We start from the raw sequence: 12,347 nt of genomic DNA, 5'->3' as shown, positions 1-12,347 counted from the left end.
CCTCGTTGGTGCCTGGTGATGACCCTGCGTACTATCTCAACGCTGTCTTTCTTTCTCCCAGAAACTCCTTTTACCCTTCTCCTGCGGATCTTCAGCAAACACGATTTCCTAATTATGTATCAAATAGAACCACTCATCCCCACCCCTATGGCCCCCAGCCCAGAGTCTTCCAACATTCCTGGCCTGGATCTTTGCAGCAACCTCCTGCCCGATCTCAGCCTCCCTCCACTCCACTCTCGGCCCAGCAGCCACAAGCATCTTCAAAGAATACTGCCTATCCGTCCTGCGAGAACCTGCCCTCGGCTTCCCATTGCTCTGGACTGACAGGCAGAGTCCCCACTCTCGTCTATCAGGGCCCTCTGATTTGGCCCCTACCTCCACCCAAAGCTCATCTTTCTATAGTGCCAGAGCCTTTGCAAACTTTTACCCTGGAGCGTAATGGTTAAGAATTTGGACTCTGGAGGGCAATTGGGATTTAAATCTAGGCACTGACAAATGCCACTTCTACATCTTCCAAAGTCCCTTCAACTCCAAGCTGAGCGCAGTGGGTGGTGGCATGCACCTGCAATCCCAGCTACTCAGGAGGCTAAGGTGGGAGGATCGCTTGAGCCCAGGAGGTCGAGGTTGCAGTGACTATGACCACACCACTGCACTCCAGCCTGGGCAACAGAGCAAGACTGTCTAAAACAAAACAAAACAAACAAAAAACATATACATATGTGCCGCAATTTTCTCATTTGCAAAATGCGGAGATTCAATCAAAGTCGTCTACCTCCTGGGACTGTTGAGAAGATTAAATGAGAGAATGCAAAAGCTATTGCATAAGGCTGGGCAAACAGTACTGATTATTAAGTTAGTGATTATTGGGATTATAAAATCCTTCATTGAGAAAACTGCCTACCATTTATATCAGAAGTCTTGTTATGCTTCTCCTAGAATATACCATACCCTGTAATTATTTTTTAAGTATTCTGGATTTAATATCTGCGAGCTCCGTGCAGGTCGAGGCCATACTTATCTTGTTCCCTGCTGAGACCCCAGCAATCCAGAGATGTTTGTTGATTGCATAAATGAGCAACCTGTTTTTCTGCTTCCTGCAGAGACCCCAGCAATCCAGAGATGTTTGTTGATTGCATACATGAGCAGCCTCTTTTTGTCCACTTGTGTGCCTACTGTGTGGGCTTTGAAGAGCAAGGGGTAAGTGAGGGGAACAAAGAGTGGTGACTAGTGGGATGGACCAGGGTGAGGCATTGTGGGTTAAACTGGAAAGTCTAGCTGGTGGGACTCCAGGGCCTAAGAAGGAAGCCAGGACACTGGAGCTCCAGATCGTGGCTGGCCCTGGCCACACTGTCCCATCTCTGGAGCAAGGGGCTGTGCTCAGAAAGAAAGCACAAAAGGCAAGCCACGACACAGAAGCCGGAGGCAGTGGGAGGATTTTACTAACTGCACAACACACAACTTCCCCAGGCCCCGGAGGATGCCCGAGTCCCCTTCAGCCATCAGGCCCCAGCAGTGCCCCTTGCTCCTGTACCCACTCTGGACTCTCGCCGGTAGGGAGGGCTGGGCTGACAGTGTCACCAGTGGGAGAGCAGGGGTCAGGGTGGGACACAGGGTTGGGATCAGGGCTGGGCACAGGATCAGGGTCTGGGCTGGGCGCAGGATCAGGGTCTGGGCTGGGCACAAGGTCAGGACCAGCGTCGTGCCCAGCCTTCGGGTCAGAAGATTCCACAGGAGTAGGGCTGGGGGTGGATCTGGAGCGGGGGAGGGGTTTGGAGCTGGGATCCGGCAGAGTGCCCGGCCCGGAGCCAGGGTCAGAGCTACGGCCAGAGCTGGTGCCAGAGCTGAGGCCCAAGCCAGAGCCGAGCACAGAAACAGCATCAGAACCCAGGAGGGAGACCTGCCCCGGCCTCATCATGGATGCAGGGCTTAGGCCAGGCCCTAGGCCCAGGCCGGCCGCCGCTGCTGCGGCTGCGGCAGCCGCGGCAGCTGCAGCAGCGGCTGCACCCTCATGCACCCGTTTGTGCTTGGTGAGGCTGGAGGCCTGGCCAAAGGCCTTCCCGCAGAGCTGACAGCGATAGGGACGCTCGCCCGAATGCACGTGCAGGTGCTGGAGCAGCGCTGAGCTCTGCCCGAAGGCCTTGGAGCAGTGCGGGCAGGCGTAGGGCCGCTCGCCCGTGTGGATGCGCAGGTGATGTTGCAAGTTGGAGCTCTGCCCGAAGGCTTTGCCGCAGTGGGGGCAGCGGTAGGGGCGTTCGGCCGTGTGTGTGCGCTGGTGCTGCAGCAGCGCCGAGCTCTGCCCGAAGGCCTTGCCGCACTGCGGACACGGGTAGGGCCGCTCGCCCGTGTGCGTGCGCAGGTGTTTGAGGAGCGCAGAGCCCTGGCCGAAGCCCTTGGCGCACACCGGGCACTTGTGGGGCCTCGGGCCGCCGTGCGTGCGCAGGTGCTGCGCCAGGAGCGAGCCGTGCCCGAAGGCCTTGCCACACACCGGGCAGTGGTGCGGCTTCTCCCCGCTGTGGCTGCTGCGATGTTTCAGCAGCGTGGAGCGCCAGCCGAAGGCCTTGCCGCACGCCGCGCACTGGTACGGCCGCGCCCCGGTGTGGATGCCACGGTGCTGCGCCAGGGTGGCACCGTGGCTGAAGGACTTCCCGCAGTCGGGGCAGCGGTACGGCTTCTCACCGCTGTGAGTGCGGCGATGCTGGCTCAGCCCGGAGCTGCGGCGGAAGGCTCGCCCGCAATCCGGGCAGGAGAAGGGCCGGGGCGGGCTGGCGGGGGCGGGGAGCACCGCGGGGCTGGTGGCCAAGACCTGGGGGGTGGCAGTGAGGCCAGGGGAGATGGGGTCCACGTTTGGATCGCCGGGGCTGAGGGTGTCGCTGTTAGGATCGAGAATCAGGGGTACGGGGCCAATCACATCTGGATCGAGGTCGAAACTCGAAGACATGGGGTCGGGATCTTGGGGTTCCGAGCCCGGAGCTTCGGCGTCGGGGTCCAGATCCTCCGAGACGGGCTCCAGATCTTCATAGCTGGGGTCCACGTCTTCCGGGACAGTGTTGAGGTCTTCAGGATCAGGCTCTGGGTCTTCAGAAACCGGGTCCAGATCTTCAGGATTGGGGTCTAGGTCCTCGGAATCAGAGTCAAGCTCTTCATAAACGGGTCTCAGGCCTTTGTGGCCTGGGTTCCTGACCAGGACTGAGCGCCGCATTTCAGGCGTGGATGTGCCGGCAGCTTCTGGGGCAGGACCTGCAAGGGCAAGAATAGAGGGTAGAGGGTAGGTGGGTTCTAGGGGAGCGGGGGTGTCTTTTGGAGTCTGGTTAGGGATGAGAAAGGGGACCCGGTTGTGCCCTCAGAACCCACTTTTTTTTTTTTTTTTTTTGAGATGGGGTCTTTTTGTGTCCCTAGGGCTGGAGTGCAATGGCAGGATCTCGGCTCACTGCAACCTCTGCCTCCCAGTTTCAAACAACTCTCCTGCCTTAGCCTCGGGAGTAGCTGGGATTACAGGCGTTCGCCACCACACCTGGCTAATTTTTGCATTTTTAGTAGAGACAGGATTTCACCATGTTGGCCAGGCTGGTCTCAAACTCCTGACCTCAGGTGATCCACCCCTTCAGCCTCCCAAAGTGCTGGGATTACGGACGTGAGCCACCGCGCCCAGCCCCACTTCTTTATTTTTATTTTTTTGAGATGGGGTCTCACTCTGTCACCCAGGCTAGAGTGCAGTGATGTGATCATAGCTCACTGCAGACTGGAAATCCCGGGCTCCAGCGATCCTCCCGCCTGGGCCTCCCAAGTAGCTGGAATTACAGATACACCACACTCAACTAACCTCAATTCTTTCTTTCTTTCTTTCTTTCTTTCTTTCTTTCTTTCTTTCTTTCTTTCTTTCTTTCTTTCTTTCTTTTTCTTTCTTTCTTTCTTCTTTTCTTTCTTACTCTTTCTCTCCTTTCTTCCTTCCCTCTCTCCTTCCTTCCTTCCCTCTCTCCTTCCTTCTTTCCCTCTCTCCTTCCTTCCTTCATTCCTTCCTTTCTCACTCTCTCTTTTTTGAGATGGGGTGTCGTTACGTTGCCCAGGCTGGTCTCAAACTCCTGGACTCAAGCAAACCTCTGACCTCGGCCTCAGAAAATGCTGGGATTACAGGCATGAGCCACTGTGCCTGGCCAACTCCCACTCACTTCTGAGCATACACGTGGATGTTTCCCTTGTCTCTGACTGCAGGGAGATTTCTGACTTACCCCAGCCAGGGCAGGGAGTTGAGGGACCCGGGTGGGACATGGTAGGACCTTCCCCTTTCAGCCCCGAACCTGGACAGAGGTCATGAGACCCGGCACTAGAGGTTTCTAGTCCCCAGCTCCATGGCTCTGCCCCTCTCTCCATCCTGGGCTCCTCTTATGGGAAGCTGGGGTCCTGTGGAGGAGACAGTCCTGGGTTCCTACCACCTTGCTGGAGGTCACCACATGGGGAACAGTGTGGGTGTCAGCGTTCTTGTGCTCCTGAGCACATGGCCTGAATTCTTGTCCTATACTTGGGGGTGGCAGCTTAATTTATCGGGGGGAGTTCTGGTAGGGGAGGCCCCCCTCCAGCAGCAGCATTCTGAGCTCTAGAACCCATGTCTGGGGGATAAGAATATGCAACAAATAACATCTGGCATCCCTCCCAAGTCACTGGGGAAAGACAAGAAGACCCTAGCTTGCCTCCTGGGGAGAAGAAAACCTGCATTCCAGAACTCACAGCGCCAGGTGGGAGTCAGTGTCAAATCCTCTCTCTTAGATCGAGAATGCCCTTTCCTACAGCCAGATGGTGAGCACGGTAGAGTGATATTTGGGACCCCTCCTGGTGAGGAGGGGTGGGCACGGAGACTCATGAACCCCATAGGCAGGAGGGTGGGGACAGTTGTTAGTATACCTGTTTTATTTATTTATTTATGTTTGAGATGGGGTCCTGGTATGGTACCCAGGCTGGACTCAAACTCCTAGGTTCAAGTGATCCTCCCGCCTCAGCCTCCCAAAATATGGTGATTACAGGCATGAGCCACCATGCCCGGCCAGTATACCTGTTTGCACTATTGGCTGGAAGGTCCTGAATTTTAACTTCTAGCTGGAGGATGGGCACGAATAATACCTGGGGACCCTCTGAAGTTACTGGAGAAATGCCTGAGCCATCTCCTCCCATGGCTGGGACGTGGCGGGTAGTGTCAGCACACTTGTGGCCCTTCCTGCAGGAAGGATCCTGAACTGAACTCCCAGTTTGTGACTGGGGGCAGGCTGGGAGGTAGAGGAACAAAAGCTGGAACCACTTCTGGGGAGCAAGGGGAGCCCAGGATGACCTGCCTGGGGCGGGGGAGGCCTTGAGCTCCCCACCCATGGCTGGGTGTTGAGGTGCCAACAATGAATGATCTGCTCCTAGGAGAAGGTGTGGGGGGACCTGTGGCTCCCCTTCTGGGGAGGGGAATACACTGAGCCACAACCCCATAGCTGGGAGTGTGCAGGCAAACAGAGCCGAGTTCCTGGACAGGGGGTCCTCAACCCAGACCCGTAGTTGGAGAGCGGGGGAAACAATACCTGGGACCCCTCCTGCATTCCTGCGGGGACAGAGGAACTCTTAGATTACCTCCAGGGGAAGGGGTCCCCTCAATTCACATCTCTTAGCTGGAAGGTGGGAGGAGAAATCACTGAAGTCTTTCCTGAGTTCCCAGGGGTGAGGGCAGGTGGACCCCCTGGATCACCTCCAGGGGAAGGAGCTTCCAGAACTCCAGACTCCAAGACTGGAGGGGGAGGGGGACAATCGCTGGTACCCTTCCTAGGGTCCTGGGGGAAGAGGGACCTCCTAGATCCCCCTCTTGAGGACAGGGCCTCCTGAACTCCCGACCCCAGGCGGGAGGTGGGAACAATACCGGAGCCCCTCCTCGAATCAGGAGGGGAGGGGGTCCTGGATAGCCTCTTGGGAGGGGGCGTCCTGCGCTCCAGACCCCAGAGCTGGCGGGCGCCCCCCACCACGCCCGATTGAAGGTTCCCAATCTCCGGGGCCCTTTTCCCCGGCCTCAGCGGCGGGATGGGCTCGCTAGGCCGGGGTGGGCCGCGGGGTCCCCTCCCCATCGAGCCCGCGACCCCCATTCGCCCGGGCCAGGGCTGGCGGCGCGCAGGGCGGGGGACGAATAGAGGTCGCCCCGGGCTGCGCCCCGCGCCTGGAGCCCCCCCTGCCCGTCCGCCCCCCGCCCGGTCCCCCGCCCCGGCCCCAGCCCGTTCGCGGGGACACTCACCCGGCGCCCCTCGCCCCTGCCCGGCCCGCCGCGCCCGCGCCGGCCGCCGGCGCCCCCCGGGCCCGCAGGAAGCCCCCCGCCCGCCAGCCCCGCCGGCGGCCCCCTCGGCCCAGCGGCCCCGCCAGGCGCTCCCGGGGAGCGAGAGGGGCCGGCCGAGGGCCGCAGCGGGAGCTGCTGGGACTTGTAGTTCGCCCGCGCCCGCCGCGGCCGTCGCCATCGCTGCCCCCGCCCCCCGGGCAGGCCTTTGTCCCCGGCCAGGCCACCCCGGCCGCGCGGCCGCGCCTTTGTCTGCACCATGCCCCGCCCGCACGCAGCCCTGGCCCCATCCCTAGTCTCCTCCTGGGCCTGTCTCAGCCCCTCTGTGGCCCTGGCCCTGTCTGTTTCTCTCCGTCTCTATCCCTCTCTCTGTCTCTCTCCGTCCCTATCTCTCTGTCTCTGTTCATTCTCTGTCTGCTCTGTCCCTGTCTTCCCATCTCTGTTCCTTTCTCTGTGTCTGTCCCCATCTCTTTCTCTCTGTGTTCCAATCTCTTTGCCTCTGTTGCTTTCTCTGCCTCTGGCTCTCTCTCTGTCTGTCTCTCTGTCTGTCTCTCTGTCTCTCTCTCTGTCTGTCTCTCTGTCTGTCTCTGCCTGCTGCCCATGTCTCTGACTCTATCTTCGTTCATAAAACTCTACACATGTTGTTCTTGTAGACTTGCAATGCACACAGGCACAGCCAAGCTTCTCAGCTCTGCAATCTAAAAATAAGTCTAGTTTTGCTTAACCTGGCTTTCCTCCAATTTTTCCTTTATGCATGGTGAAACCCGTCACCCTTTCTGGGTAACACCCGCCAAGGCACAGATTTGGGATATTCGTCCCCTAGTGTTTTCAGCCTCCTACCCAGATGGCGGGTCACCACTGTCCCTGGAGGCCTCCAAGTGCTAGATGTGAGTGATGGTTTCCGGAGAACCTTAGGCAGGGCTGGGAAGGGCTGGGGGCAAACTTGCCTTGGAGACACAGATCCCCATTGCCAGCCAGGAGAGAGAGTGGAAATCAGCTCCTGGCAGCTGGGCCGCGATGTTCTCCACTAAATATAAACAGTGGCCACAGAATATAAACAATGATGAGACAAGGCCACTCTGTGACCATGTCTGAACCAAGATAGAGACATGGGCCCTCTGCAACCACAAAAATGAGTTCTCATCCCCCTCTCCCAGTGAACACAAATGACTGCCACTTCTTACCGACCACAAATCCAACCCAACTTCCATCCTCCCACCTCTGAGATAAAAATCACCGAAATACCTAGTCAGCAAAGTGCTTCCAGCTTCCCAACAATACCACCCTAGTAATTCTCTTTAAAACCACCCAATATAGGCTGGGTGTGGTGGCTCACACCTGTAATCCCAACGCTTTCGGAGGCCAAGGGGGGCAGATCACGAGGTCAGGAGTTTGAAACCAGCCTGGCCAGCATGGTGAAATCCTGTCTCTACTAACAATACGAAGATTAGCCGGGCGTGGTGGCGCACACCCATAATCCCAGCTACACAGGAGGCTGAGGGAGGAGAATTGCTTGAACCCAGGAGGTGGAGGTTGCAGTGAGCCAAGATTGCACCACTGCACTCCAGCTTGGGCAACAGAGCAAGACTGCATCTCAAAAACAAAACAAAAACCCAAACTAACAAGTACAAGCCCAAATTCTATAAGATGCTCCTCTGCCCCCATGTCCTCCTTATAGAGACACCCTATGGTTCCTTCTTCCTTCCTGAACCTTCTAGATGTGTGTTGGACTCATAGCCTGAGACCTGCTTTCCATCTTTCCGCAGAGCCCATAGCAGATCTGAGAGACTGGAGATAACTTCAATTGGATTATGCCCCTAGTTCCTTATCCTGCCACTTCCTGGATGATCCCATTACAAATACTTGTGATGACATCTGTTGTTTCTTTGGCTTAGAATCTAACAGTACTTTCTTTTCCTTTGTGGAGTCCCCTCCACTACTCCAAATGGACATATGTCTAACACCCCTTCCCAGTCCCATGTGATCTGGACTCTAATCAAAGGGCCCCATCCCCTGGCCACAATAATTAGGTATGGGATGAAAAGGTGACATTGGAGGTTCTCATTCTACCTCTGGGATTATGAGCCACAAGGAGCTCATTCTGTCTGCAGTCACCTTCCCCAGTTGTTCAAAAGAACAGTCTGCAGACTGAGGCCAATATGCACCAAGATGTACAAGTAAGAGTCAGAGAGATAGCTCTGGCTATATTTGTTGAGCTCCTGGATATAGCTGTACCTGAAGCCAGAGAACTCATTCTTTCCTGTACCACAAAACCCACAAATATTCTGGGTGTTTGAGCTAGTTTTAGTGGATGTCTGTTTCTTGCATCCGTGACAGTCTTGACTAATTTAGGAATTATTACCTGGAAAGGAAAGAGTAATAAAAAAAAATCTTAAAAATAAAACCTAAAAATGTGGAACCAACTAAAGGAAGATGGGGTAGAGAGCCAGGATTGCCACACACATGGACTATAAAGTGAACGGGGCACCTTAGATTATGGAATGCACAACCTGTCTAGATGTACACAGGGGTTATGTAAAAGAGCTTTTCCCCCAGAAAACTAGAGTTATGTGGAAGAAAACCAGCTGATTAAATTGTTGCCTGGCCAGGCGCGGTGGCTGACACCTGTAATCCCAGCACTTTGGGAGGCTGAGATGGGCGGATCGCTGAGGTCAGGAGTTTGAGACCACCCTGGCCAACATGGTGAAACCCCATCTCTACTAAAAATACAAAATTAGCCGGGCATGGTGGCAGGTGCCTGTAATCCTAGCTACTCAGGAGGCCGAGGCAGGGGAATCACTTGAACCTGGGAGGTGGAGATTTCAGTGAGCCGAGATCGCGCCACTGTACTCCAGCCTGGGCGACAGAGCAAGACTCCATCTCAAAAATAAAAAATAAAAAATAAATAAATAAATAGTAACCTATTTTATCATGGAACTCTAACCATGTGTCTCCTAAGGACCAGAATATTGGAATATAGGGAAGCTTTCTTTCTTTTTTAGAGACAGGGTCTCATTGTGTCACCCAGGCTGAAGTGCAGTGACACAATCGTAGCTCACTGCAGCCTTGAACTCCTGGGTTCAAGCCATCCTCCCACCTCAGCATCCTGAGTAGCTGGGACTACAGACGAGTAGCTGGGGACTCAGCCTCCTGAATAACTGGGACTACAGCCACCATGCCTGCCTATTATTATTATTTTATTTGTAGAGATAGGGTCTCACTATGTTGCCCTGGCTGGTCTCGAACTCCTGGCTTCAGCAATCCTTCCAACTTGCTGGGACTGCAGGTGTGAGCTACCATGCCTGGCCTGGGGCCTGGAGAAGCTTTCATGCAATCTTCAGCAAAGCCTTGCAAGAAAGACACAAGTTTCTGGAATGTGTTCCTTCTCAAAGCAGAGACTCATCTGCTTCATCTTGTGAGATTGTCAGAGCTGAATTTTCTGTCCCAGGCTAAAAGATGAGGCAGACGATGAGGTGGAAGATAAGACTGGGATTATGGGAGAACATCTGACACCCTAAGCTACTCCCCAACACTGAATATTCCTTGTCCACAAAGCTGACGATCACTCTCACTGGGAAGAGCCTATTAGCTGAGCTAATCCACCCTCCAGATTGCAACCTGGGGCAGGACACAGATCTGTCCTTAGGAGACACAGTCAAGTTTGGGCTCCAGCGCCGTGATCTGGGTTTGGGGAACTAAATAACCTAGGGGTGGGCTCCTGAGCTGGCCAAGCCAATTACAATATTGTTTTCCTCTAGGCACAGTGATTGGTCCACAACTGGGTGTGTGATTCAAATGGGCTAATCAGCCTGTTCCTTAAATTCCAATGTGGGTCCCGGCATGGTGGCTCATGCTTGTAATCCCAGCACTTTGGGAGACTGAGGCAGGTGGATCACTTGAGGTCAGGAGTTCAAGACCAGCCTGGCCAACATGGTGAAATCCCATCTTTAATACAAATACAAAAATTAGCCGGGCATGATGGTGCATGCCTGTAATCCCAGCTACTTGGGAGGCTGATGCAGGAGAATCACTTGAACCCAGGAGGTGGAGGTTGAAGTGAGCCATGATTGCAGCACTGCACTCCAGCCTGGGTGACAGAGTGAGACTCTGTCTCAAAACAAAACAAAACAAAACAAAACAAAACAAAAAAAACAAAAGCAAAAAACTCAATAGAGGGAGCATGTTGGAAAGACCCTGCCCTTCTCTAGGGGCTTTAATCATTAGCATTGGTAAATACTACCAACATCTTCCTTTGCTGTTGTTTGGAGGGACACAGGACTGAGAGATGGACAGGCAGACACAGTCCTGATGCAAAATGCCTGATATTAGACCCAATTCCAGACTCAGACTTTCTTGTTTCTGTGTGTGTGTGTGTGTATTATTTTTGAGACAGGATCTTGCTCAGTTGCCCAGGCTGGAGTGCAGTGATAATAGCTCACTGCAGCCTCAATCTTCTGGGCTCAAACAATCCTCCCACCTCAGCCTCCCAAGTAGCTGAGACTACAGGTACATGCCACCATGCCCAGCTAATTTTCTAAATTATTTTTAGTAGAGATGAGATCTCACTATGTTGCCCAGGCTGGTCTTGAACTTCTGAGTTCAAGTGATCTTCCCGTCCCAGCCTCCCAAAGTGTTGGGATTGCAGGCACGAGCCACCATGTCTGGCTTTTTTCTAAATCAATGAAATTCCTTTTTTTCACTTGAGTCAGATAGAGCTTGGTTTCTGTCGCTTGCAACAAAATGATATAAGACATTAACACATTTAGTCACCATTCATTGAGCTGCAGCCAAGTGCCAGGCCCTCTTCTGAGCATGGTACATGCACCTTTTATTTAATTCCTGTATATACTCTTTGAAACGGGAACTATTGGCATTCCCATTTTACAGAGAGGGAAAGTGAGGGTCAGGGTGTATTCCTGCCTAAGGACAGAAAGGCAGGTCTGAATTCTGCTGCTGGGTGATGCTTTCCATTGAGAAAGTTGTTTTCCTTTAAAAATTAATCTTGGTGACCAGGCACGATGGCTCATGCCTGTAATCCCAGCACTTTGGAAGCCGAGGCAGGCAGATCACGAGGTCAGGAGTTCAAGACCAGCCTGAGCAATATGGTAAAGCCCCGTCTCTACTAAAAATACAAAAATTAGCCAGGCACGGTGGCGGGCACCTGTAATTCCAGCTGTTTGGGAGGCTGAGGCAGGAGAATCGCTTGAACCCAGGAGGCGGAGGTTGCAGTGAACTGAGATTGCACCATTGCTTTCCAGGCTGGGTGGCAAGAGCAAGACTCCATTTTGGGAAAAAAAAAAAAAGAAAAAACTTAGTTTCTCACATTCAATTCTATATTATTTGTCTTAATCCCTAGGCTTTTTGGGGGAGGAAGGGGGTGAGTGGAATATAGGAGGTTAGTCATAAATCCATAAAATACATCCAGAATCATCCTGATGTAGTGTCTTTCCCCAAGGATTAAACATTTCCAGTACAGTTTCTGTTCTTCCCTGGTAAGCCATCCTAGGGCTGGTCATTTTCATTGTTAGAAAACGCTTCGGCCGGGCGCGGTGGCTCAAGCCTGTAATCCCAGCACTTTGGGAGGCCGAGACGGGCGGATCACGAGGTCAGGAGATCGAGACCATCCTGGCTAACACGGTGAAACCCCGTCTCTACTAAAAAATACAAAAAACTAGCCGGGCGAGGTGGTGGGCGCCTGTAGTCCCGGCTACTCGGGAGGCTGAGGCAGGAGAATGGCGTAAACCCGGGAGGCGGAGCTTGCAGCGAGCTGAGATCCGGCCACTGCACTCCACCCTGGGCGACATAGCGAGACTCCGTCTCAAAAAAAAAAAAAAAAAAAAGGCCGGGCGCGGTGGCTCAAGCCTGTAATCCCAGCACTTTGGGAGGCCGAGACGGGTGGATCACGAGGTCAGGAGATCGAGACCATCCTGGCTAACACGGTGAAACCCCGTCTCTACTAAAAAAATACAAAAAATTAGCCGGGCGAGGTGGCGGGCGCCTGTAGTCCCAGCTATTCCGGAGGCTGAGGCAGGAGAATGGCGTAAACCCGGGAGGCGGAGCT

At 54.1% G+C, this 12,347-nt stretch overlaps 1 protein-coding gene across 2 annotated transcripts; it reads right to left on the bottom strand.

Moving 5' to 3' along the window:
- Nucleotides 1–1,416: 1,416 nt before the first annotated feature.
- On the bottom strand, nucleotides 1,417–7,209 carry ZNF358 (zinc finger protein 358). Of its 2 annotated transcripts, none has more exons than XM_045379824.3 (2): nucleotides 7,127–7,209; nucleotides 1,417–3,237 (listed from the first exon to the last, which is right to left on the bottom strand). In XM_045379824.3, the coding sequence occupies exon 2, from the start codon at nucleotides 3,197–3,199 to the stop codon at nucleotides 1,493–1,495; it is 1,707 nt and encodes a 568-aa protein (XP_045235759.1). In that variant the 5' UTR covers nucleotides 3,200–3,237; nucleotides 7,127–7,209; the 3' UTR covers nucleotides 1,417–1,492. The 2 variants fall into 2 exon arrangements, with proteins under 2 accessions (XP_045235759.1, XP_045235758.2); XM_045379823.2 differs by lacking the exon at nucleotides 7,127–7,209 and adding an exon at nucleotides 6,251–6,404.
- Between the last annotated feature and the right edge of the window lie 5,138 nt (nucleotides 7,210–12,347).

The sequence above is a fragment of the Macaca fascicularis genome, chromosome 19, assembly GCF_037993035.2.
Source record: "Macaca fascicularis isolate 582-1 chromosome 19, T2T-MFA8v1.1".
Lineage (NCBI taxonomy): Eukaryota > Metazoa > Chordata > Mammalia > Primates > Cercopithecidae > Macaca > Macaca fascicularis.
Note: the sequence above shows the minus strand (reverse complement) of the source record. Positions and strands in the feature narration are given on the sequence as shown.